Genomic DNA, 27,370 nt, shown 5'->3' with positions numbered 1-27,370 from the left:
TCCCCATCTTGTGTCTATGGTTTTTGCATTCTTTAGACCGGCTACAGCCCGAACCGCTGAATCAAATTAAACTAAATTTAGCAGGAAGCTAGATCTTGGTCCACAGATTGTGCTTTTTGTGATTTGGTGTAGATCTGCTCAGTAGTTTTAGAGTTATTAAGGGTGAAAAATGTCTATATCTAGGGAAACGGATTGACTTGCGGAGGATCCGCAGATCCAGGGGAAAAGCAAGACCCTGATTGGCTGGCCGCAACCTGACAGAAAAGTTGTGCCCGCCATTTTGTTTTTCACACTGGCTGTGAGTGGGGAAAAAACATATAATGGGTCAGGATGCAAGTATCCTGACTCATAGGACGCATGAAGGGGTCCGTTAAGGATCCCCTCATGGACAAAATAATGCCCCTTTTTTCCTTTTTTTTTCCCCGGCTGATCCACGGATCCACTTCCAGACGAGTTTCTGACCCCATGAGGTGAGAGCCTTTGTGCTCTTTGTAGTCAGAAACAAAGAATGCACTGGGTGGTGGTGCTTCACACCTCCCCCCTGCAGGAACTGTAACCCTTGATGGTGAGCCTCAAAGGCTCAGGCCTCTTGTTACAATGCCCCAGGCCACTCTGGCTAGTGGAGATGCCTGCCCCCCTAACAAAACTCTAATTTTTGGCTCCAAGTTCTGTGGGAAAATTAGGGAAAACAAGGAGGCGTGACCACCTCAGCTGGGATCAGCCCTAAGATGTCCAGACTAAGGTGACCCCCCCCCCTCCTTGCAAAATCTTAGTTTGGAGGACAGGGACCAATCGTGTTAGGTCTGTGTCTCCCTCTCAAAGAAAAGGACACCGCAAGGGTGTGGCTACTGCACTCTGACCCCTGTAACGCCCCTAAATCAAGGATTTAAGGGATCCCCTGAACCTAGCTCATCAGGTTCCTGGTGAGCTCACAAGAAGAAAGAAGGACTGCTAAGCTGACCCCCAGCAGAGAAGACTGAAGACACAAACTGACTTGGCACCAGCCCTACCGGCCTATCTCCAGCTTCAAAAGCCCTGCAGGGCCAACGGTCTTTGAAAAGCCTCCAGAGGACTGCCTGCTCCCCAGAGGGCCAAGAACTCCCGAGGACAGCGGCCCTGTCCAAGTAGAAACTCCATCCAACTTCAGAGTCTCTCTGGATCCGTGAGTCCTGTCCGCTCTGCACCCGATGCCCACGGCCCGTGTCCAGGTGTCCCAACCGACTAGAGCTGGTCCCCAGGCGATTCTGAGCAAGTGCCCACCCATGGTTGACCCCTCCTGTCCAGCCTGAATCCAGGGGACCTCCCTGACCGCAACAGAACTGGACAAAGATTCCCGATGCCAAAAGTTGCCCTTGCAGCCCCCTGGCCTTAGGGAATCCAACCTTCGGTGCAGCAATGTTCAGCAGATGGCCCCCTTACTTGTCCAGTCTTTGTTTTCCCGGAACCGACCCCCTGGACTTCACCTGCAGCATCTTTGTGGACTCCGCGATCCCCCTACAGGAAAGCATTGGGAGCCCAACACTGTGTTTGCACCCTGCACCCGGCCACCCCTGCGCAGCTGAGGGCGTGTGGTTGGGGCTGACCTGTGCCCCTTCCCCCCCTTGCCCCAAGGTGCTCCTCTAAACTCTCCAGGTCTGCCCTCTGAAGACACAGGTACTGACCTGCAAGCAGGCCGGATTCTGAGTGCCAGCAGTCTCCATAGGGGCCCATGTTAAATCATCCTCAACTTAGACCTCAGCACCCGGCCGGCCCCGTGTTGCTGGTGGTGGGTGTTTAAGGTTAACTTGAACTTCAACCTGTGGAATCCTAACCCCCAGAGACTGGAACTGTAAATCTTGTACATACCTCAAAACCATACTAACTTTCTTCCCCAGGGACTGTTTCTGAAAATTGTAGTCAACTTTTAAAACAGATTATTACCATTTATTTGAAAACTCTATAACTTGCCAATTCTAACCAACGTGGTATTGATACATATGGTGGATACTTACTTACTCATGTATTTACCTGCAATTTGAATCTTGTGGTTCCAGAAATAAATTAACAAAATATATTTTTGCTATATGAAAACCACTGAACTGGAGTTAATTGAGTGTGTGCTTCCTTAATTGTCTGTGTGTGTACAACAAATGCTTTGCACTACCCTCTGATAAGCCTAATTGCTCAACCACACTACCACAAAAGAGAGCATTAGCATTATCTACTTTAGCCTCCGTTAAGCCTCTGGGGAACCCTTGGGCTCATTGCACACTATCTCATTTTTGTATAGTATATACAAAGCCAGCTTCCTACAGTTCCCATTTGCATAACGCTGTCTTAAAAGTGAGAAGCTGTAGTGGACAGCTACAGAGTGGCTCAAAAGAAGCACACCAGGAAGGTTAGGACCAAACTGAGGTCCCACTGAGGCATGATAAAAGGAGAGGGCGGAAACAAAGGTTGCAAACCCTTCAATAAACGAATCATAAAGGTTGTTTTAAACTAAGAGGACTGATCAAGCAACTGAAAAAAAGGCGAAAGAGCTGACCAACAAGTTACCATCGGTGAGGTGTTATATGATAGAGACTCTATCCAGCTGCAGATTCCTTACTTTAGAATAATTACCAGGTGTCAGACTGGATCCAAAAATTTTTAATGAGAAGTGCCCCTACGTGCAGGTAGGTGGCACTGTTTGGCTCTGCTTGGCATTGTCTGTGCTGGAAGTGATGCATGCAGTGCCTAAATTGGCACCAACCCAGCACACCGACAACAGTTACTCTTTGCAAACGCTCCATGACAGAAGCGCAAAACCACAGACTGCACTGACCACTAGTGTGTATAAATAGGGATCTTGAGTCTTCACAAAGCCAGAAGTATGGGTGGGTTGGTAAGGAATCTGCGGCCACACAGTGTCTCTAACAAATAAGGGGTTACTGAAGGTTAGCAACTTGTTCATCTAAAGAGACTTCTACTTGCAGATTCCTTATCTTAAAATAGATACCCAAGCAATACCTCCGAGAGGTGGGGCTGCTACACAGGTTAATCTAGGAAAGTCCTGCAGGACCGAACCGGCAAAGTGTCGGTCTAGGCAGATTGGACTGTCCAGGCAGTAGTGTTTTATAAACATGTGCAGGGATGCCCATGTTGCTGCCTGACAGATATCCAGGACAGGTATCCTGCGAGCTAATGCAGTGGTTGCAACCTTAGCTGTGGTGAAGTGAGCTCGTAAACCTTCAACGAGTTGTTTTTTGACCAATGCGTAGCATATTTTGATGCAAAGTACTATCCATCATGAGATGGTCTGTTTCTGCACAGCCTTTCCTTTTTGACTCCGCAGTCCCCCACAAAGAGTTGATTATTCACCCAGAAACTCTATTGTGAGGTCAAGGTAGAACAACAACACCAGCTGATTAAGTCTCTCCTCTTTCTAATAGAAGTTAAGTGGAACGTAAAAGGTAGGCAGGGTGATGGACTAGCCTACATGAAAGGGAGTGATCACCTTTGGTAGGAAGGATGCCCTAGTTAGAAGAACCAGCTAGCCTGGATATATGGTAAGATACGGAGGCTGAGATGACAGTACCCGTATATCACTGACCCTTTGTGCAAATGTTATTGCGACTAGAAAATACGTTTTATAGTAAGGAGCCTGATAGGGCAATTGTGTAATGGTTCGAAAGGAGTGCACATCAGAAATGTGAGGACTAAATTAACATCCCACTGTGGCAGGTGGGAACAAGTGTTGGAGCCCTTTCAAAAACCTATGTACAATAGAGGACTTAATGGGATGGCGGATCTGCCAATCACAGGAATGCAGAGATGACAGGAAGATAGCCTTTCAAATTGCCTAAAGCAGAGCCTTGCTGGGACAATATAAGAATAAGCCACAGAACCTGACGAAGGGGTGCAGAAAGAGAGTCAATTTGTCTGTTTGTACAATAAGCGGTGAACTTGCTCCAACGGCAGGCATATATGGTGTTGGTAGAAGGACGTCTGGCTCCCAGGATAACATTACAGACTTCGGATGAAAGGTCGAAAGTTGTACACTGTCGCCGCTCAATCTCCACACATGAAGGTGAAGTGTTTTCAGGTCTGGGTGGAGAACCCTACTGTTTCTTCGACATAAGGTCCTCCCAAAGAAGCAGTGTGATCGGAGTACCCGTGCTCCAGCTCAACAGATCGGTATATTAGAATCTTTGGGGGTCATTACGACCCTGGTGGCCGGCGGTAAGGTGGCAGTAACACCTCCAACAGGCTGGCGGTGTTCCGCCAGCAGATATGACCGTGGCGTGGCACCCTTCAATATACCACCTGGCAGTCATAATCCCCAAGGCAGCGGTGGGATTATGAGTCCCCGACCGCCAGCCTGTCTGTGGCGGTAAACACCGCCATTGAAAGGCTGGCGGTAAGGGGACTTGGGGTGCCCCTGGGGGCCTCTGCACTGCCCATGCACTTGGCATGGGCAGTGCAGGGGCTGCCAGGCATAGCCCCGTTGCGCATTTCACTTCCCGAATTTCGGGCAGTGAAATGCGCGACGGGTGCTACTGCACCCGCTGCACATCAGCATTGCCGCCGGCTCTATTACGAGCCGGCTGCAATGTTGATGTGACATTTCTGCTGGGCCAGCGGACGGTAACACAGCGGAAATGTCATAATAGGGAGACAGGAATACCGCCGGCAATGGCGGTATTCTGTCTCCCGCGGCCTCAGCAGTCTTTTTCCAAGACCGCCGAGGTCGTAATGACCCCCTTTGTGTCCAATTTGGAGCAACAAGAATAACTTTGTCCTGGTCGTTCCTAATCTTTCTGAGAACATTTGGCAAGAGTGGCATTGTCGAAAAGGCATACAGGAGGCCTGAGCTCCACTCGAGATAAAGAGCATCTCTGAGCGAAAGCCGCCTTGGGAAATCCAGCAAACAAAACTAGTGACCTCGATGGAGGCAAACTGAAACAACTTAGGCTCCTCCCATTCTTGGATGGAGACACCATTCGTGATCAGTTAGGCATCGTCGGCTGAGTTAGTCCACACAGATGTTCAGAGAGCCTGCCAAGTGTTGAACCACCTGGGATATGCCCTGAGGTGCCAGGCATGTATAGAGCTGCAGAGCCTCCTGACAAAGGGTCCACAACCCCAACCCGCTGTGTTTGCTAAAATGCCATGTGTTGGTGGTGTTGTCTGTAAACATCTGGACCAACCTGTCCCTGATTGTAGGAAGAATGGCATTCAATGCCAGCCAGATCGATCGGAGTGCCAACAGGCTGATGTGGAGTCTGGATTCTGCCTGAGACCACAGCCCTCTGATCTCCACCTCTCCCAGATGGCTGTCCCCACCCAGAAAAGATGTATCTGTCACTACAGTTAGCTCTGGTTGGGGAAGGGAGAGGGGGTCTCTTCCAATGACCCAATCATGATTCGTTAGCCACAACTGCAGGTCTTTTGCAGTTCACCCTAAGATCTGGACCATGATGGCGAGACTGCCCTGATGCTGTGCCCAGTAGAACTTCAGGCCCCACTGCAGAGCCCTCATAGGCCAACAGGCATGTGTCACAAGCAGGATGCAGGAGGCCATGAGGCCCAAATGCCTCAGGGTCAGTCTCACAAGTTGGGGTCCCCTCGGGGGGGGCGATGCCAGCAGACAACTGTGCTATGCACAGGAGCGCCTGTGCAGGGCTTGGACGAAGCCCCAAGTAGGACATCAGTAAGGGCTACATTGAATGGGAGTAACAGTTTGGTGCGGGCAACTCCTGGTTGAAACACCTCTGTTAAGACATACATTTTGACTGCCACTGAAAGTAGCATAAGGTCTAGGACTTCAGCCAACTTCAGCACCACCACTGCAAATTAGGTGCCCACCTCTGTAACCACGGTAGGGGGAGAGACCAGGCCAGTGCCTGGGGAAGTGTCCAGTCCACTGGCATTGCCCAGATCCTCCTACTAGTTGTCCTCGGGATCTTCTAACTGGTACTGATAAGGGTCTGCAGAACCCTTCCCATCCAAACCTACCATAGGAATAAGGCACTGACTTTGTCATGGGAAGTCTGCCCCCTTCAGAGCCGGTGTAAGACCAATACCGGCCCCTCTCGAACTGCTGTGCTCAAAGGTGCTCCAGGAGGGACGGGCCGTCCAAATATGAGGTGCATGGCCTGATAGAAGGCATGTAACTGGGTGGGGGTTGCTCCAGCTCCCGGAAACTCTGGGAAGGGCTGGAATGGCCCATGCTCCACCACAGAGCTAGGCTACAAGTGCCAACGCTCCCTTGTCTTGTCAGATGACTTTGACGGATGTGGCGAAGTTTAAGATCTCTATGACTTCAGCTCTTCTTGTGTCTGTGGACTTACCAGATGCCCTTGACTGTGACAACAAGTGCTTGGAGTGCCTCAGTGACCAATGTAGGAACCTGACCAGGATCACAACAGTCAGGGCGTAGAGGCTAGGAGCTTGAGGGACCGTTCCCTCAAAGCCTTGGGGTGCATTTTGTGCTAATCAATGCAAACAAATCTTGACAAAATGTCCAAAATAGGTCAGTCAAAAAATACTGGTGGTAGCTCTTCTTCAGCTCTGCGATGACTGGTGTGGAAAGAAGAGAACTGACTTCATTGTGCTGGGGTGGCACCTACATACACACCGGGCAAGTCACTTCTGGCGTAGTTTGACACCATGCAGTACCGAACAATGCCACCTACCAGTCGACAGGGGTCCTGCTCATGAAAAATGTCTAGATCCAGTCTGACACCTAGGGCTTATTCTAAGGTAAGGAATCTGTGCTACAATGCTCTATCCCTTAACTGTGTTAAAGGCAAGCTCTTGATAGGCTAAGAACAATACAAGAGTACTGCACCAAGACACAAATTTGTCCAAACAACATGCAGATTTGGTCGATGGACGCCTGGTGGCCAAGATAACAGCTACATCCTCGGGAGGGAACTGAAGGCATTCAGCTTTTGCTGCTCAATCTCCAAGCATGGAGGTGAAGATTGTGCAGGCCCATGTGTAGGGTCCTGTCCTGCTGATGAAACAGAAGATTCTCAAAAGTGCCTGCCTGATTGGAGGACAGATGGGAATACCCAGGAGTTCTGGATACCATACTCTCCTTACCCAATTTGGTGCCACAAGGAACTCTGGGGCACAGTCATTCCTTATTTTTTGTAGAACTCAGGGCCGGCGAGGTATTGATAGGAAGCTGTAACAGAAGCTCAAGTTCCACTCCAGGTAGAATGTGTCCCTAAGGGAGAAATGCCTAGGAAACTCCAGCTGCTAAAGGTGCTGTCATTGCATGCTTTTGGCAGTGGCAAACAGATCAAGCCCTTTCACGGAAGCGACCTTGTGCCACCTCTGGATTTACTGTCATCCATGAATCACTAGGCGGTGGCAGCTGACTTAGTCTGCCCTTGCTTTTAGTGTTACCACCAGGTGGTGTGCTACTAGGAAAATCTTCTGGTGTTCCAGTCACTTGTAGAGGTGTAGTGCCCTGGTTGTTACAATACCACATGGTGGTGGTATTGTCCATGAACACCTGCATCAGCGTCCCTTTGATGAGTTGTAGGTAGGCCATAAACATTCAGCAGACTGCCTGCAGCTCTAGACGGTAGATGTGGAGCTGGGATTTTACCGTAAATCAGATTCCTCTGAACTTCACTTCTCCCAAATGGCTGCCCCAACCCAGAACGATGCATTAGTCCCCTCAGTTAGCTCTGGGTGGGTTAGGGAGAGGGTCTGCCACTTACCCAATCGCGGTCCACCACTGAAGGTCTTTTGCAGTTTCCTTCGAAATCGAAAAGTGATCGGAGAGGTCCCCCTGGTGCTGTGCCCACTTGGACTTCAGATCCCACATATGCCACCTGATGTGCTTGGCCAACAGGATGCAGGATGCCATCACTGCCAGCATCCTCAGTCATACTCTCTGAGACCCTGGACAGAGGCTGTAACATGGGAATCACAGAACAAATATTCTAGACTCTCCATTCCGCAAGGAAGCCACAAAACTGAACAATGTCCTCCGATGAAGGGGAATCGCCTTTCAAGGAGTTAGATGTGACTTGCCTTTCAAAGAGTTAGATGTGACTTGAACACATTTGTAGTGAACCCCAAAAAATGAGGAGGTTGGACGCAGCCTAGAGGTGGTTGAAAACTGCCTGGAGCAAACCAGTCTTCAGCAACCAGTCGTCAAAGTAGGGGAAGAATGGAACCCCTCACCTCAAAAGATGTGCTACAATCACCCCTATCACTTTCGTGAACACCAGAGGGGCACTGGTGAGGCTAATGAGGAGCTCTGCAAACTAAAAATGCTCCTGCCCCCCTGTGAACTGTAGTTAGCAGTCCTTGGGACTGTAGGACAGGGATGCGTAAACAAACACCCGGCAGGTCCAAGTTTAATCCCCCTCCTCAGAACTCCTGCATCCAGCTGTCCCTATTCTTCAGCAACAAGGTCACCAGGATCTATGACAACTTCGAGCCCATCTGGACACTTCCACCCTTGCAACCCGCCCACCAAACTTAACCAACACCCTGAGGACCACCACCACTCAAGAAACCGCAAAAACAAAGGAGTCCATGCACTCCAGAGCACCCTTAAATCCCTGCCCTTACCATGTCTTCATCAAAGAACTGGACCCCCGTTAGCACAACCCACAGTCTGATTCTGTACAATTAAATCATCACAGCCACCTCTATGACGATGCGTAGAAACACACCGCAGTGCTGCTCCTCTTCAAGAAAGCCTTAACAGACCAGAAGGCCCTAGTCAAATACCAGCCTATCTCCCCGCTACCCTCTCAGCAAAAGTCACAGAAAAGATGACAAACAAATGCGGAGACATCACCTCAACGACAACTATCTCCTTGACAGTAATCAATCGAGATCCAGGCCCAAGCACAACACAGAGAAACCCTCATTGCTGCCTTAGGAGACACCTAGATGATCACGGGCAGAGGTGACACCGTGGCCTCCGTCCTACAGGACATTTCTGAACCTTTCAACATCATCTCCCATCCCCATCCTTATCCAGCATAAAGGAACTGCACTTCACTGGATTTGCCCCTTCCTGACAGGCTGTACCCAGTCTGTCAGCTTGGCCCCCTTCTCCTTGGATGCTGTCAACTTCATCTGTGGAGTTCAACAAGAATCAATCAGCACCACCTTGTTCCAAACCTACATGACCACACTCGCCAGCATCTTCTGCGCCCACTGAATCAACATCATATCCTACGCTGAAGATACTCAATCTCATGCCTTACTCTCAGATAAGAAACCAAACACCTGGACCAATTTCACCCCCTGTATGACCAAAGTAGCCAGAAGGATGAAAAACTACTGGCTCAGGCTCAACATAAACAGGACGGAAGTAGTATTTGCGGCAGAGACCTCGCTCTGCCTCTCCACCTGGTGGCCTGCCAAATTTGGATCTCCAAACACCCAACAGTCTCCCCCACCCCGAATCCCCCCCATCCCTCTCCATACACACAACACACACACACACACACGCACAGAAACCCCTGTAAACTACACTTTATGAGGAATCAACAATCAACTGACCAGAAAACTCCAGGCCATAAAAACCTCAGAGGCCATGTTCATTCTTAACGTCCCACCCTGCACTCACATCACCTAATGCTTCAAGGACATCCACTGGCACCCAGTCCACAAGCAAGCACTATTCAAACTCCTCATGTGCACAAACAAACTCTTGCACAACACTAGTGCCAGGTACCTAAACACCACATACTCTCACAAACTTACCAGACAGACACCTCTGTTTAGGCCAGACACCTACTCACCCCTTGCTACATATGCAGAATCAGATCCAGCTGTTGTGTGGCCTTCTGCCTTGCTTTAAAGTCTGAAACAACATGCCCCCTGAAGATCTGAACCTCCTCCTCAAATATACTTCATATAAATTCTCAGTAAGACCTGTATAAGCAAGTCCCAGAGGGCGTGAGTATAACCCCCTAAGAGACAGCTTGCATTACCAGAACATGGTTTCTAACCGACTGAAGTGCTTCCCAAAGGTTTGAGATGCTTCGATTCTATGTAAAGAGGTGTGGTAGGAAATGCATTAGGGTTGACCTTGCTCTTTGAACAGTGCAAAAATATGCTGTCAGAGTTCGAATGCTGAGTCCAGAGGTCCAGGTCACTCAGGCCTGGACTATAATGCTGCACTATATCTGCCTGATCACCGGCTCTATGGAACAGGGTTTAGCCCAAGCTTCAAAAAGGGTGCCTTTAAGGCCTTCACTGAATGGAAGCAGGGATCCTTTTTTATTGCCGCCCAGGCTGATGCACCTCAGTGAGGATATTAGTCTACACTTTCTTAGTAGATAACTAGAGGTCGAGAACTTTAGTCGCCCTTTACATGACTATAGGGAGGGAGGCACTTTCTTCCATGGCAGTGCCGGGAGGCTGAACTAGCCCAGTGTCTGGTGAGGTTTCCAGACTACTGGCATCTGGAAGGTCCTCACACCAACTGTCAGCTGTGTATAATTGAGCAAATTAATTCACAGTATCACTGTCAGAGTCCACCCCAAATAGAGTATAAGGGTTTTTTGAAAATGCCAGGCTTCTTGGAAGACTAAGTCGTGATCTGGACAGTAGATCCATAAGTACTGTGATTAGTATGCCTCAGTGAGCAAGCCTGGCAGCCTCCAGGAGCTTCTAAATATTCAATTCTAAATAAAGACAGAAGTCAGAAGCTAAAGAAATTTAAATCAAAGGACTTTTCCCAAAGTCATATGATTCCCAGATTTCTTCTGGGTGGACTTGAAAGAAATAAAGAACGTAGAAGGGCCTTTTAAGGTTTGATGAGTATGGCAGTTGCATCACTCGTGGCAAATATATAGCTTCCTTTAGTCATTGGCATCTTTTGATCGGGTGCCTTCAACTATTAGTTTAAAGCATTGTCAATCATATCTTGAATGAGTCCACAGGAGTAATTCAGTTTCCCTATTGTTCTAATGACTATTTGGGTGTGCCCCTCTGTCTCCATTCTAATGCATTAGGTACTCCACCAACTGTAATAAAAAAATAATTTTACAGTCAGCGAGCAGCCCAAGAGTGTTGCAGAGCGAGCACTAAAATTCACAAAGTCTATTGTGGTCTTTAGAAATCATTAAAGCAACATATGAAATTATCAGTTATGCCTTTTGTCGGGAGGGGTAAGATAAATGAACAATTTTTAGGCTAATACCAGCTTGTCTTCCCTTTTGTCCAAATTGATTTTATATTTTTTCCACAACATTGAATCAGTGCTTACAATAGTATTTAATTAAAAAGGTATAGAGAATTACGCACTGGATAAAATGATTCTACATATATGTAGGAAGTTGGCTCTGTATGTACTATTTCAAAGTAAGAAATAGCATGCACAGAGTCCAAGGGTTCCCCTTAGAGGTAAGATAGTGGCAAAAAGAGATCATTTTAATGCTCTATTTTGTGGTAGTGTGGTTGAGCAGTAGGCTTATCAGAGGGTAGTGTTAAGCACTTGTAGTACACACACAGGCAATAAATGGGGAACACACACTCAAAGACAATTCCAGGCCAATAGGTTTTTATATAGAAAAATATATTTTCTTAGTTTATTTTAAGAACCACAGGTTCAAGATTTACAAACAATACTTTAAATGAAAGGTATTTCACTTAGGAACTTTAGGAACTTTGAATTAGCAAAATAGCATATACAGTTTTCACACAAATGGCAATAAGCTATTTTAAAACTAGACAGTGCAATTTTCAACAGTTCCTGGGGGAGGTAAGTGTTTGTTAGTTTTGCAGGTAAGTAAACCACCTACAGGGTTCAAAGTTGGGTCCAAGGTAGCCCACCGTTGGGGGTTCAGAGCAACCCCAAAGTTACCACACCAGCAGCTCAGGGCCGGTAAGGTGCGGAGGTCAAAGTGGTGCCCAAAACGCGTAGGCTTCAATGGAGAAGGGGGTGCCCCGGTTCGAGTCTGCCAGCAGGTAAGTACCCGCGTCTTCGGAGGGCAGACCAGGGGGGTTTTGTAGGGCACCGGGGGGGACACAAGTCAGCACAAAAAGTACACCCTCAGCGGCAAGGGGGCGGCCGGGTGCAGAGTGCAAACAGGAAACGGGTTTGCAATAGGATTCAATGGGAGACCCAGGGGTCTCTTCAGCAAAGCAGGCAGGCAAGGGGGGGGGCTCCTCGGGGAAGCCACCACCTGGGCAAGGGAGAGGGCCACCTGGGGGTCACTTCTGCACTGGAGGTCGGATCCTTCAGGTCCTGGGGGATGTGGGTGCAGTGTCTTTACCAGGCGTCAGATTCTTTGAAGCAGGCAGTCGCGGTCAGGGGGACCCTCTGTATTCCCTCTGCAGGCGTCGTCGTGGGGGTTCATGGGGGTCAACTCCGGCTACTCATGGGCTCGCAGTCGCCGGGGAGTCCTCCCTGTATTGTTGTTTCTCCACAAGTCGAGCCGGGGGCGTCGGGTGCAGAGTGCAAAGTCTCACGCTTCCGGCGGGAAACGTGTGTTCTTTAAAAGTTGCTTCTTTGTTGCAAAGATGTTTCTTCTTTGGAGCAGAGCCGCTATCCTCGGGTGTTCTTGGTCCTTTTAGATGCAGGGTAGTCCTCTGAGGCTTTAGAGGTCGCTGGACCCTGTGGAACGCGTCGCTGTTGCAGTTTTTCTTGAAGTGGGGAGACAGGCTGGTAGAGCTGGGGCCCAGGCAGTTGGTGTCTCCATCTTCTCTGCAGGGCTTTCAGGTCAGCAGTCCTTCTTCGTCTTAGGTTGCAGGAATCTAGTTGCCTAGGTTCTGGGAGCCCCTAAATACTCGATTTAGGGGTGTGTTTAGGTCTGGGGGGTTAGTAGCCAATGGCTACTAGCCCTGAGGGTGGCTACACCCTCTTTGTGCCTCCTCCCTGAGGGGAGGGGGGCACATCCCTAATCCTATTGGGGGAATCCTCAATCTGCAAGATGGAGGATTTCTAAAAGTCAGAGTCACCTCAGCTCAGGACACCTTAGGGGCTGTCCTGACTGGCCAGTGACTCCTCCTTGTTTTCCTCATTATCTCCTCTGGCCTTGCCGCCAAAAGTGGGGCCGTGGCCGGAGGGGGCGGGCAACTCCACTAGTTGAAGTGCCCTGGGGTGCTGTAACAAAGGGGTGAGCCTTTGAGGCTCACCACCCGGTGTTACAGTTCCTGCAGGGGGAGGTGAGAAGCACCTCCACCCAGTACAGGCTTTGTTACTACCACAGAGTGACAAAGGCACTCTCCCCATGTGGCCAGCAACATGTCTGGTGTGTGGCAGGCTGCTAAAACTAGTCAGCCCACACTGGAAGTCAGGTATGGTTTCAGGGGGCATCTCTAAGATGCCCTCTGGGGTGGATTTCACAATAAAATGTACACTGGCATCAGTGTGCATTTATTGTGCTGGGAAGTTTGATACCAAACTTTCCAGTTTTCAATGTAGCCATTATGGTGCTGTGGAGTTCGTGTATGACAGACTCCCAGACCATATACTCTATGGCTACCCTGCACTTACAATGTCTAAGGTTTTGCTTAGACACTGTAGGGGCATAATGCTCATGCACCTATGTCCTCACCTATGGTATAGTGCACCCTGCCTTAGGGCTGTAAGGCCTGCTAGAGGGGTGACTTATCCATACCTATAGGCAGTGTGAGGTTGGCATGGCACCCTGAGGGGAGTGCCATGTCGACTTAGTCTTTTTATCCCCACCAGCACACACAAGCTGGCAAGCAGTGTGTCTGTGCTGAGTGAGGGGTCTCCAGGGTGGCATAAGACATGCTGCAGCCCTTAGAGACCTTCCCTGGCATCAGGGCCCTTGGTACCAGGGGTACCAGTTACAAGGGACTTACCTGGATGCCAGGGTGTTCCAATTGTGGAAACAAAGGTACAGGTTAGGGAAAGAACACTGGTGCTGGGGCCTGGTTAGCAGGCCTCAGCACACTTTCAAATCATAACTTGGCATCAGCAAAGGCAAAAGGTCAGGGGTTAACCATGCCAAGGAGTCTTCATTTTTTAAGTGGAAGAACCTGGAAAGGCCATCTGCATGGGCAGTCCCAGGTCTGTGTTCCACTATAAAGTCCATTCCCTGTAGGGAGATGGACCACCTCAACAGTTTTGGATTTTCACCTTTCATTTGCATTAGCCATCTGAGAGGTCTGTGGTCAGTCTGAACTACAAAGTGAGTACCAAAGAGGTATGGTCTCAGCTTCTTCAGGGACCAAACCACAGCAAAGGCCTCCCTCTCAATGGCACTCCAACGCTGCTCCCTGGGGAGTAACCTCCTGCTAATGAAAGCAACAGGCTGGTCAAGGCCATCATCATTTGTTTGGGACAAAACTGCCCCTATCCCATGTTCAGAGGCATCAGTCTGCACAATGAACTGCATGGAGTAATCTAGAGCTTTGAGAACTGGTGCTGTGCACATTGCTTGTTTCAGGGTGTCAAAGGCCTGTTGGCATTCTACAGTCCAGTTTACCTTCTTGGGCATTTTCTTGGAGGTACGTTCTGTGAGGGGTGTCACTATGGATCCATATCCCTTCACAAACCTCCTCTAGTACCCAGTCAAGCCAAGGAATGCCCTGACTTGAGTCTGGGTTTTTGGAGCTGCCCAGTCCAGAATAGTCTGGATCTTGAGTTGGAGTGGCTGAACTTGGCCTCCAACTACAAGGTGTCCCAAGTAAACCACAGTTCCCTGCCCTATCTGACATTTGGATGCCTTGATAGAGAGGCCTGCTGCTTGCAGGGCCTTCAAAACCTTCTTCAGGAGGACCAGGTGATCCTGCCAGCTGGAGCTAAAGACAGCAATATCGTCAAGATAAGCTGCACTAAAGGACTCCAAGCCAGCAAGGACTTGATTCACCAACCTTTGGAAGGTGGCAGGGGCATTCTTTAAACCAAAGGGCATCAAGGTGAACTGATAGTGCCCATCAGGTGTGGAGAATGCTGTATTTTCCTTTGCTCCTGGTGCCATTTTGATTTGCCAGTACCCTGCTGTTAAGTCAAAGGTACTTAAGTATCTGGCAGCACCTAGCTTCTCAATTAATTCATCTGCCCTTGGAATGGGATGGGCATCTGTCTTGGTGACAGAATTAAGTCCTCTGTAGTCCACACAAAACCTCATCTCTCTCTTTCCATCTTTGGTGTGAGGTTTGGGGACCAAGACCACTGGGCTAGCCCAGGGGCTGTCAGAGTGCTCAATGACTCCCAATTCCAGCATCTTGTGGACTTCCACTTTGATGCTTTCCTTAACCTGGTCAGACTGTCTGAACATTTTGTTTTTGACAGGCATGCTGTCTCCTGTGTCCACATCATGGGTACACAGGTGTGTCTGACCAGGGGTTAGGGAAAAGAGCTCAGCAAACTGTTGCAGGACCTTCCTACAGTCAGATTGCTGTTGGCCAGAGAGGGTGTCTGAATAGATCACTCCGTCAACTGAGCCATCTTTAGGGTCTGTGGAGAGGAGATCAGGGAGAGGTTCACTCAGCTTCCTGGTCCTCATCTGTTACCATCAACAGATTCACATCTGCCCTGTCATGGAAGAGTTTGAGGGGGTTCACATGGATCACCCTTTTGGTGGTCCTGCTAGTGCCTAGGTCTACCAGGTAGGTGACCTGACTCTTCCTCTCTAGCACTGGGTAAGGGCCACTCCATCTGTCCTGAAGTGCCCTGGGAGCCACAGGCTCCAGAACCCAGACTTTCTGCCCTGGCTGAAATTCAACCATAGCAGCCTTTTGGTCATACCACATCTTCTGGAGTTGTTGGCTGGCCTCAAGGTTTTTACTTGCCTTTTCCATGTACTCTGCCATCCTTGAACGTAGGCCTAGTACATAGTCCACTATATCTTGTTTAGGCTCATGAAGAGCTCTCTCCCAGCCTTCTTTCACAAGAGCTAGTGGTCCCCTTACAGGATGGCCAAACAGAAGTTCAAAGGGGGAAAACCCTACTCCCTTCTGAGGCACCTCTCTGTAGGCAAGAAGCAGACATGGCAGGAGGACATCCCATCTCCTTTTGAGTTTTTCATGGAGCCCCATGATCATGCCTTTCAATGTCTTGTTAAATCTTTCCACAAGACCATTTGTTTGTGGATGGTATGGTGTGGTGAATTTGTAAGTCACCCCACACTCATTCCACATATGTTTCAGGTATGCTGACATGAAGTTGGTACCTCTGTCAGACACCACCTCCTTAGGAAATCCCACTCTGGTAAAAATACCAATGAGTGCTTTGGCTACTGCAGGGGCAGTAGTCGACCTAAGGGGAATTGCTTCAGGGCATTTAGTAGCATGATCCACTTCTACTAGTATGTATTGGTTCCCTGAGGCTGTGGGAGGTTCAAGTGGACCCACTATGTCCACACCCACTCTTTCAAAGGGGACCCCCCACCACTGGAAGTGGAATGAGGGGGGCCTTTGGGTGTCCACCTGTCTTACCACTGGCTTGACAGGTGGCACAGGAGATACAAAACTCCTTTACCTTCTGGGACATGTTGGGCCAATAGAAATGGTTGACTAATCTCTCCCAAGTCTTGGTCTGTCCCAAATGCCCAGCAAGAGGAATATAATGAGCTAAGGTCAGAATGAACTCCCTAAACTCCTGAGGCACTCCACTCTCCTAGTGGCACCAGGTTTGGGATCTCTTGCCTCAGTGTAAAGGAGTTCATCTTCCCAATAGACTATGTGTTCCTGTTATTTTTCCTTTGGACTCTTCAGCAGCTTGCTGCCTAAGGCCTTCAAGAGAGGGACATGTTTCTTGCCCTTACACAACTGTTCCCTTGAGGGTCCCCCTGGACCTAGGAGCTCAACCTGATAAGGTTCCAACTCCATGGGCTCAGTTCCCTCAGAGGGCAGAACTTCTTCCTGGGAAGAGAGGTTCTCTTTCTCTTGTTGCGTTGAAGCTGGTTCCCCAGTCTTCTTTCCTCTTCTCTTGGAGGGTTGGGCCCTTTTTCAAGGCTCCAACACCACTTTTTCACCCTGAGCCTTGCACTGTGCCCTTGTCATGACACACACCAGTTCAGGGATACCCAGCATGGCTGCATGGGTTTTGAGTTCTACCTCAGCCCATGCTGAGGACTCCAGGTCATTTCCAAGCAAACAGTCTACAGGGATATTTGAGGAGACCACCACCTGTTTCAGGCCATTGACCCCTCCCCACTCTAAAGTTACCATAGCCATGGGATGTACTTTAGTCTGATTGTCAGCGTTGGTGACTGGATAAGTTTGTCCAGCCAAGTATTGACCAGGTGAAACCAGTTTCTCTGTCACCATGGTGACACTGGCACCTGTATCCCTCAGGCCTTCTACACTTGTCCCATTAATTAAGAGTTGCTGCCTGTATTTTTGCATATTAGGGGGCCAGGCAGCCAGTGTGGCTAAATCCACCCACCCTCAGAGACTAATGTAGCTTCAGTGTGAACCCTGATTTGCTCTGGGCACACTGTTCATCCCAATTGGAGACTGGCCATTCCAGTGTTAGCTGGAGTAGAGTTAGAAGTGGAACCTTTCTTGGGACAGGCCTTGACTCCAGTTTGGTGTCCTGGCTGATTACAGCTACGACACCAGGCCTTTCTGGGATCAAAGTTTTTACCCTTGTACCCAAAATTGGATTGTGAAGAGGCTCTGGACCCTCCCTCCTGAGCAGGTTTTTGGGGCCCTATAGATGACTCTTTACTTTTTCCCTTGGATGGCTCAACACTCTTACCCTGGGGAGTCTTTGTGACCCCTTTCTTTTGGCCTCCCCCTGTGGAAGTCTTGGTCACCCTAGTCTTGACCCAATGGTCCGCCTTCTTTCCCAATTCTTGGGGAGAAATTGGTCCTAGGTCTACCAGATGCTGATGAAGTTTATCATTGAAACAATTACTTAATAGGTGTTCTTTCACAAATAAATTGTACAGCCCATCATAATCATTTACACCACTGCCATGAATCCAACCATCCAGTGTTTTTACTGAGTAGTCAATAAAAATCAACCCATGTCTGGCTCGAGGATTTTTGAGCCCCCCTGAACCTAATCCTTTACACCTTAGTTGAGAATCCAAAGCCTTCAATCAGGGTAGCCTTCATAAGGTCATAGGATTCTGCATCTTTTCCAGAGAGTGTGAGGAGTCTATCCCTACACTTTCCAGTGAACATTTCCCAAAGGAGAGCACCCCAGCTTTTCTGGTTGCACAAGCCCTCTCAAAAGCTGTGAACCATTTGGTGATATCATCACCATCTTCATATTTAGTTACAAAACCCTTTTGAGATTTTCAACATGTCAGGAGAATCTCTGACCCTATTTATGTTACTGCTACCATTGATAGGACCAAAACCCATCTCTTGTCTTTCCCTTTCTATGGCTACGAGCTGTCTCTCTAAAGCCAATCTTTTGGCCATGCTGGCTAGCAGGAGGTCCTCTTCATTGAGGCTGCCCTCAATGCTTCCAGAGTTGCTGGACTCTCCTGTGAGAGAAGCAGCATCTCTGACTATCACTTGTGGATAGAGGGTTGGAGAAACCCTGCTCTCCCTAACTAGGAGTGGGGGCGGTCAGGGGGAGCCTCTGGATTCCCTCTGCAGGCGTCGTTGTGGGGGCTCATGGGGGTCAACTCTGGCTACTCACGGGCTCGCAGTTGCCGGGGAGTCCTCCTTGTAGTGTTGTTTTTCCACAAGTCGAGCCGGGTGCGTCGGGTGCAGAGTGGAAAGTGTCACGCTTCCGGCGGGAAACGTGTGTTCCTTAAAAGTTGCTTCTTTGTTGCAAAGATGTTTCTTCTTTGGAGCAGAGCTGCTGTCCTCTGGAGTTCTTGGTTCTTTTAGATGCAGGGTATTCCTCTGAGGCTTCAGAGGTCGCTGGACCCTGTGGAACGCGTCGCTGTTGCAGTTTTTCTTGAAGTGGATAGACAGGCCGGTAGAGCTGGGGCCAAGGCAGTTGGTGTCTCCGTTTTCTCTGCAGGGCTTTCAGGTCAGCAGTCCTTCTTTGTCTTAGGTTGCAGGAATCTAGTTACCTAGGTTCTGGGAGCTTTAGGGGTGTGTTTAGGTCTGGGGGGTTAGTAGCCAATGGCTACTAGCCCTGAGGGTAGCTACACCCTCTTTGTGCCTCCTCCCTGAGGGGAGGGGGGGCACATCCCTAATCCTATTGGCGGAATCCTCCATCTGCAAGATGGAGGTTTTCTAAAAGTCAGAGTCACCTCAGCTCAGGACACCTTAGGGGCTGTCCTGACTGGCCAGTGACTCCTCCTTGTTTTTCTCATTATCTCCTCCGGCCTTGCCGCCAAAAGTGGGGCCGTGGCCGGAGGGGGCAGGCAACTCCACTGGCTGGAGTGCCCTGGGGTGCTGTAACAAATGGGGTGAGTCTTTGAGGCTCACCGCCAGGTGTTACAGTTCCTGCAGGGGGAGGTGAGAAGCACCTCCACCCAGTACAGGGTTTGTTACTAGCCACAGAGTGACAAAGGCACTCTCCCCATGTGGCCAACAATATGTCTGGTGTGTGGCAGGCTGCTAAAACTAGTCAGCCCACACTGGAAGTCGGGTATGGTTTCAGGGGGCATATCTAAGATGCCCTCTGGGGTGTATTTCATAATAAAATGTACACTGGCGTCAGTGTGCATTTATTGTGCTGAGAAGTTTGATACCAAACTTTCCAGTTTTCAGTGTAGCCATTATGGTGCTGTGGAGTTCGTGCATGACAGACTCCCAGACCATATACTCTTATGGCTACCCTGCACTTACAATGTCTAAGGGTTTGCTTAGACACTGTAGGGGCATAGTGCTCATGCACTTATGCCCTCACCTATGGTATAGTACACCCTGCCTTAGGGCTGTAAGGCCTGCTAGAGGGGTGACTGACCTATACCTATAGGCAGTGTGAGGTTGGCATGGCACCCTGAGGGAAGTGCCATGTCGACTTAGTCTTTTTATCCCCACTAGCACACACAAGCTGACAAGCAGTGTGTCTGTGCTGAGTGAGGGATCCCCAGGGTGGCTTAAGATATGGTGCAGCCCTTAGAGACCTTCCCTGGCATCAGGGCCTTTGGTACCAGTTACAAGGGACTTACCTGGATGCCAGGGTGTGCCAATTGTGGAAACAAAGGTACAGGTTAGGGAAAGAACACTGGTGCTGGGTCCTGGTTAGCAGGCCTCAGCACACTTTCAAATCATAACTTGGCATCAGCAAAGGCAAAAAGTCAGGGGGTAACCATGCCAAGGAGGCATTTCCTTACAATATACTTCTGACATATTAGACATTTTTGAAAATGATGATCCAAATAATCTAGAACTGCTGAAGTGAGCCAAGTATGTTGCAAATACTTGATAACATAAGTCCCAAACCATGTGGTATTTACTGCATCTGTCAAATCCTATTCCAGTAGCATTACAATTTTACAGAACATTCCACAAAGCACTGACCTAAGTGGTGATAATGATCAGGACAAGAAACAGTCTTCACCCTCAGTAGCTCGCTATATTCAGTGTCTAAGAACCACAATGAAGCATGATAAAAAAACAGAACTATCTTCTCACCATGACCGACTTGTTTGTAGGTATGTGTATTATGGTTATCTACCAGTGTTTCAGTAGGACAATCCAGCATTTTCCATTCTCAGCAGCCTGTGCTGTTCAATCATTCGTAACACCCCTTGTGTGCATAATGATCATCTACCCTTGTTTCAGAATGAGAGGCTGCCTTCTGTCTCAGTGGCCCGAAGGCCATCCTTGCTAGCAACCTCACTGTGTATATGATGAACATGTTTCTAGCTCTTGATAGGATAATCTATCAGTCTCAGCAGCCCTCGCACCATCATAATGAGCACCTCTGACCCAATATATCCATAATCATCACCTACCCATGTTTTGGGAGGACGGTGAGGCAGTCTCCAGTCTGGGCATCCCATACTCTGATTTGCCCAGCCAGACAGCAGCTCACAAGCAGCATCCCATCGCTGGCAAGACATTCTATATCCTGTAAGAGAAGCATGCAATTAGTGACAGCACAAGGCAGCAAAAACACAATCTGGGGTGTAGTTCAGCTTATCAACTTCATACACTAACTCTGAAGCACATCACTGTCACACTTTCTACAACTAACACATTTCTCTGTGCATGCCTGTTGCAAGTGCCTCACATCTTAAAGCAGGGAATGTGAATAACATGTGACTATGGAACAGCCAACATTGGAAATGGAAATATCCAGTTTTGTATGTAGAAGTTAATAAATACTTAGACTGTTTCTATAGGTTTCATGTTTGCCAATAGGGAGGTATGAAAGAAATGTATAAAGCACACTGATTACCCTCAAAAGTAAGTCCCAGTGCTAATGTCCTCTGAAAGAAAGCAACGCTGACCAGTTGGTCAAAGAGATGGCAATGAAAACATTTGCACAGAATTATACAATGGGTAAAGGTAGGGAAAGCTATGATTAGAACCCAGGCCACTGTTTGACGAACTGCACCTTAGCCATGAAGCAGAAGCACATCATTAACAACCATTGGCAAAGCCATTAGGTGTCTCCCCTGCAAGAGCTACTGGCTTTACCAACGTGTTTTCCCTATGTTGTACAGCAATGTGGCTGCTTTTCAGTGTGGCTAAAAGTCAGTGGCACAGAGAGGTGCAAAGCAGAGTGGCACAGAGTGGAGTAGAATGGAGTGGCAGAGAGTGGAGGAACAGAGTGGAGTAAAGTGTTGTAGCGTGTCATGGTGTAGTGTGTTGTGGGGTAGAGCGGAGTGGGAGAGAGGGGTGGGGCGTGGAGTAGGGGGCAGAGATTAGAGTGGAGGGGCATAAAGTGTCAAGAAGTGACCTAGAGTGGAGTCATAGCATGGAGTGTTTTAGAGTGGAGTGTCAGAATGGTGTCATAGCGTGGAGTATCGTAGAGTGGAGTGTTGTAGTGTGGAGCGTTGTAGCATGTCAGAGTGGAGTGTCGGAGTGTCAGAGTGGAGTGTTAAGTGTTGTAGAGTAATCCTTGTCCCACCCTGTCCCATCTGGTTACCACAGATGGGACAGGGTGGAAATTTGAGATGTTGTAGGGGATGCAGAGAAGACAGGACTCTGACACGTCCTGTGGCCTTGTCCCAGATTAAAATAATTTTAAATCTCAGTACTGGTAACTATAGAATCGATTAAAGGTTCAGAGCTGGTTAAATGCCCTGAGGTGGCACTGTTGGGTCCCCAGCCGTGTACATTTACCCACTGTGTGGTAGAAAAGTTTAGATAATTTCCCACTTATTACTAGCTGTGAAACAAACAATCAAATTATCCTCTCGCTATAGGGACAGCACACAACGCCCCCTACAAAATTCCAAATGAATTCTAGGAATGAAAAAAATATCAAGAGCTGCTAAAGGTGAAGAAAAAGACTTTACAAATCAATAGGGCCAGCTCCTAGACTTCTTTAGCAGATTCTATAAAGAACGTCCCTGCCCTAAGAGACTCAGAGTGCCTTAGATTCTGGATAATTCCACAACTGACAATTACAATTTCACAGTTTTAAAGAGAAACAATGAGCTACCATCTCCAATACTTGAATAAATCTTGTACCATGGAGAAAAAATATAAGGGGGAAGACAGGCACTTTAGGGAGGGTGGTAGAAAAAGGAAGAGGGAGGATACAGATAGAGGAAGGGATACACAAGTTGGAGAAGGGAAGAACGCTTATTTTTAGTATCAGATAACTGTTACACTTGATTTAAATGTCAATAAAACATATTCATATTTAACAACTGCGTTGAAAAGGGCCTATTGTAGTGATCAAGACACGTGGGCCAAATGGCCTGATATGCGGGCAGGACCTGCACTCTCTTGTTCCATTGGGACACTGGTGCAAAAGGCAAAGTTGGATTGCATATGAAGATGCAGGAGGAGAGTGTGGTAGAAGCATTAAGGTGTGGACATCCATAATACAGAGGGCAGGGCTGGATTAGGACACTTCAATCATATCTAGGGTGAAGACATGCTTGACTGAAACCATGACATCAGAGAAGTGAGATTTACGGGCGAAATTGAGAAATGTCTTTTGTGATAAAAATAAAATGGAGACCCAAAACGCTGTCGATGTTTACATTATGTCAATGGCATCTTGTAAATGCTTGGTCTCTAAAAGCCTCTTCGAAAGAATATTTAAGATTCTTCTTTTATTAGCAGAGGATACAAACAGTATGTATCCTCATTTTTTAAAGGAGATTTGCCAGATGTCGCATTTCTCATAGAATAAGGCTCAGGACTCATTTTCAAGATTAACAGTTCTATGCATATGTTAATATATGATCCTGGACTCAGTTATATAGGCCAGGTTCTTCCTGTAGGGCATTCAATAAAGCAGAAGTTTATACAATAGCTTTATTAAAGAGGGGTGTCCTAAGTTTGTTGTAGTATTCACAAGATGCTCAGGTAGAAGCATTTTATGCAGGTTTGTATCAGGTTTGTATCAGTCTCCCACGCAATGTAAGTATCTTCAATTCCCAGTAACAACTGGTACGGACAGAGATGATCTTTATTTACTGTAATTGGTAGAATGAAGGAACTGGTTATAAAAGATAATCTGGTAATGAATGACCTTTACATTCTTGGCAAAGTTCCTTGCACATTATTATGTGCTCTATGACAAATCAATCACCCAAAACACGATCTCTTGTACAGAAAAGTGCAAGACTTATGATAAATAATGGATAAACTTGTAGTAATCGAATACTACTATTTAAATTACACACAGAAAAAAAAATCACTCAACACACATTTACTCTTTGACGATCATCACACAAACATACCATGATGTGGCCCCTGAGAACTAGGGGGACGATTTCTGTGACGGGAGGAGAATACCCATAATCATCACAAGGAAGGTCAACCCGCTTTCTACGGCTGTGTGAGAGGCCATTCTGGCCGTAGTTCTTCGGGCACAGCACTCTGTACAGACAGAATAGCAAAAGGACCAGCAGTATTCCAGAGGCAAGTCCAAGGGCTGCCACCCTAGAATTTAAAAAATAAAGATTACACCAGATATAGTATGACAAGTCATTTTCAATAATAGAAGTGTGGAAAATCTGTAAATACTTTGACATTTGAACATGTCACAAGCAGAATTATAATGTCATCTCGTAAAAAGAAACATAAAAAAATGTAGCATCAGTCCACTGATGAGATAATGGAATGCTGTGCTGGCATACCTTGCATAGTATGCTGAAATGAAAATGTTACTTACGCAGTAAGCATCTGTTTGTGGCATATAGTGCTGTAGATTCATATTCTTAGTATACTCCTGCCCTCTAGTGTTCGGTCCGGAAGTGTGCAAATTTTTTTTTTTTTTAAGAAGTCTTTCAAGTCATACGGTAGAGTAACGCCTCCTCTTGGTGATAAAGGGCATGGGCATCAACTACCTTGTTAAGATTGTTTTCCTGCAGGGGGATGTGAATAAAGTGCAAAGTAAGTGTAATAAAAGAGATGGCCAAGAAAATCAGCTTGTAAAATAACTGCAACAGCCACAGGTGCCCAGGAAGGAGGGTGGGTGCATGTGAATCTACAGCACTACATGTCACAAACAAATGCTTACTGGGTAAGTAACATTTTTCATTTGAAGGCATGCGTGGCTGTAGATACACACGCTTTGCACAGATTGTAAAGCAGTGCCCTCCAAAAGCGGTAGCTAACCTGTGGGTGTTGCAGTTGTTTGGAAAAGTGAGTAGCATTGCCTGACCTACATTAGCTTGTTTCAGTGCTAGGAGATCCACATAATGTTTAGTAAAGGTGTGTGGTGTAGACCATGTAGCTGCTTTACATATATCAGCTAAAGGAATATAGCCCAGGAAAGCCATTGAAGCCCCTATTTTGTGATTAGAGTGTGCTATAGGGAGGTAGAGGCAGAGTTCTTTTAGCTTTAAAGTAACATGCTTGTATACATTTAACTCTCCACCTAGCAATGCCCAATGTACAAATTAGGCTTTCCTTTGTGAGGGGGCGAAAAAGCAAAAAAAAGTTGTTTGGTTTTACAAAAGTCTTTAGTTCTGTCCATTTAGTACATAGGAGCCCTTATGCACACAAAGGTAGGCAGGTGTATTATGAGCTCAGGACCACTGCAGACATATACATGTCACAATAATTATTTTTAAATTACTGTGACAGGCATAGGGTGGGGACACACTGGTACACAACGAATATCGAAGACATTATGGTGCCAATATTCATTGCCAAATGAATGCTGGCACCAAAATGACAGTACATTCACACTTGTCAACTGTGGCGATGTGTGCAAATTGCAGGGGGACCAGTACCTGTCATGTTGTGCATCAAGTTGTGTGTGTGACTTAGTATGTGTATGCGCAATGCAATTGGCTGGGTGAGGTGGAGGGAGATGTAGTGTGTGGTGTCGTTTCTGTTTATGTGCCACTTGCTTAATGGCGTGGACGTTGTGTTGCAGCGTGCAACATTCAGGTGCATGGTGTGTGGCAGTCATTGTGATGTGTGTTTGTGTAGATGTGTGTTGGTTTCTGTGGTTGTGTGCGGGTGCAGTGTCACTAGTGTTTGCATGTTGTGTCATGGATGTACGTCAATGTGTGTTTACAGCATGGACGTGTTGTGGTGGAATGGCAATGGATAGTGGTGTGTAAGTGGTATGTTGTGTGCGATGCAGGGGGGTGCATATGTGAAGGGTAGAGTGTATGTGTATATATATATATATATATATATATATATATATATATATATATATATATATATCTATATATATAGATATAGATATATAGATATATATATATGGAAAATGTCACTTACCCAGTGTACATCTGTTTGTGGCATGAGACGCTGCAGATTCACATGCTGTGCATTATCCTGCCATCTAGTGTTGGGCTCGGAGTGTTACAAGTTGTTTTTCTTCTAAGAAGTCTTTTCGAGTCACGGGACCAAGTGACTCCTCCCTTTCGGCTCCACTGCGCATGGGCGTCGACTCCATCTTAGATTGTTTTCCCCGCAGAGGGTGAGGTAGGAGTTGTGAGTATACTAGAGGTGCCCATGCAATGGAGTAGTAATGTATGTACCTAATGTGTATTAAAACAATATTTATTTATTTACATATTTACAATTTTCATGCAACTAAAAAAACGGCTACAGGCTACCGGGGAGGTGGGAGGGCGCATGTGAATCTGCAGCATCTCATGCCACGGACAGATGTACACTGGGTAAGTGACATTTTCCATTCGGTGGCATGTGTAGCTGCAGATACACATGCTGTGCATAGACTACCAAGCAGTAATCTCCCCAAAAAGCGGTGGTTTAGCCTGTAGGAGTTGACGTTGTCTGAAATAATGTTCTTAATACAGCCTGTCCTACTGTGGCTTGTTGTGTTGCTAACACATCTACATAGTAATGCTTAGTAAATGTATGAGGCATAGACCAGGTGGCTGCCTTACAAATCTCGGTCATTGGTATATTACCAAGAAAAGCCATTGTGGCACCTATCTTTCTAGTAGAATGTGCTCTTGGTGTAAAAAGTAATTCTCTTTTTGCTTTGATGTAGCAAGTTTTAATACATTTAACTATCCATCTGGCAATGCCTTGTTTGGATATAGGGTTACCTACATGAGGTTTTTGGAAAGCTACAAACAATTGTTTTGTTTTTTCGATTTTTTTTGTTCTGTCAATGTAATACATTAGTGCTCTTTTTATGTCTAATGTATGTAAGGCCCTTTTAGCTACAGAGTCTGGTTGTGGAAAGAAGACTGGGAGTTCCACAGTTTGGTTTAGATGGAATGGTGATATGACCTTTGGTAAGAATTTTGGATTTGTACGGAGAAACACTTTATGTTTATTTATTTGTATAAAGGGTTCTTGAATAGTAAATGCTTGTATTTCACTCACTCTTCTAAGTGATGTGATGGCTATTAGAAAGGCTACTTTCCAAGTGAGATATTAGATTTGACAAGAATGCATGGGTTCGAATGGTGGGCCCATGAGTCGTGTTAATACAATATTAAGGTTCCACGGAGGTACTGGTGGTGTCCTTGGGGGTATGATTCTTTTTAGTCCCTCCATAAATGCTTTAATGACTGGGATTCTAAAAAGTGATGTTGTATGGGTAATCTGCAGATAGGCAGATATTGCAGTGAGATGGATTTTCATGGAAGAGAATGCTAGATTAGACTTTTGTAAGTGTAATAGATAGTTAACAATGTCCTTTGTGGAGGCATGTAGTGGTTGAATTTGATTAGTGTGGCAGTAGCAAACAAATCTTTTCCATTTGTTTGCGTAAAAATGTCTTGTTGTAGGTTTTTTCGCTTGTTTAATTACCTCCATACACTCTTGTGTAAGATTTAAATGTCAGAATTCTAACACTTCAGGAGCCAGATTGCTAGATTGAGCGATGCTGGATTCGGGTGTCTGATCTGTTGTTTGTGTTGTGTTAACAGATCTGGCCTGTTTGGTAGTTTGATGTAAAGTACTACTGATAAGTCCAACAGTGTTGTGTGCCACGGTTGGAGAGCCC

The 27,370-nt window shown here is 47.1% G+C and overlaps 1 protein-coding gene across 3 annotated transcripts in view; it reads right to left on the bottom strand.

Annotated features, from left to right (window-relative positions):
• The window catches only part of SCAP (SREBF chaperone), a 657,412-nt gene that overhangs the window by 84,723 nt on the left and 545,319 nt on the right, over window positions 1–27,370 (bottom strand). For all 3 annotated transcript variants that reach the window (XM_069210888.1, XM_069210889.1, XM_069210887.1), the window contains 2 exons: window positions 23,664–23,865; window positions 20,751–20,866 (listed from right to left, as the gene is read on the bottom strand). In XM_069210888.1, the coding sequence (XP_069066989.1) occupies window positions 20,751–20,866; window positions 23,664–23,865 (318 nt within the window). The remainder of the gene's footprint in view (window positions 1–20,750; window positions 20,867–23,663; window positions 23,866–27,370) is intronic.

Source organism: Pleurodeles waltl, chromosome 10 (genome assembly GCF_031143425.1).
Source record: "Pleurodeles waltl isolate 20211129_DDA chromosome 10, aPleWal1.hap1.20221129, whole genome shotgun sequence".
NCBI classification, from domain to species: domain Eukaryota; kingdom Metazoa; phylum Chordata; class Amphibia; order Caudata; family Salamandridae; genus Pleurodeles; species Pleurodeles waltl.
This window is presented reverse-complemented; position numbering and strand designations above follow the sequence as displayed.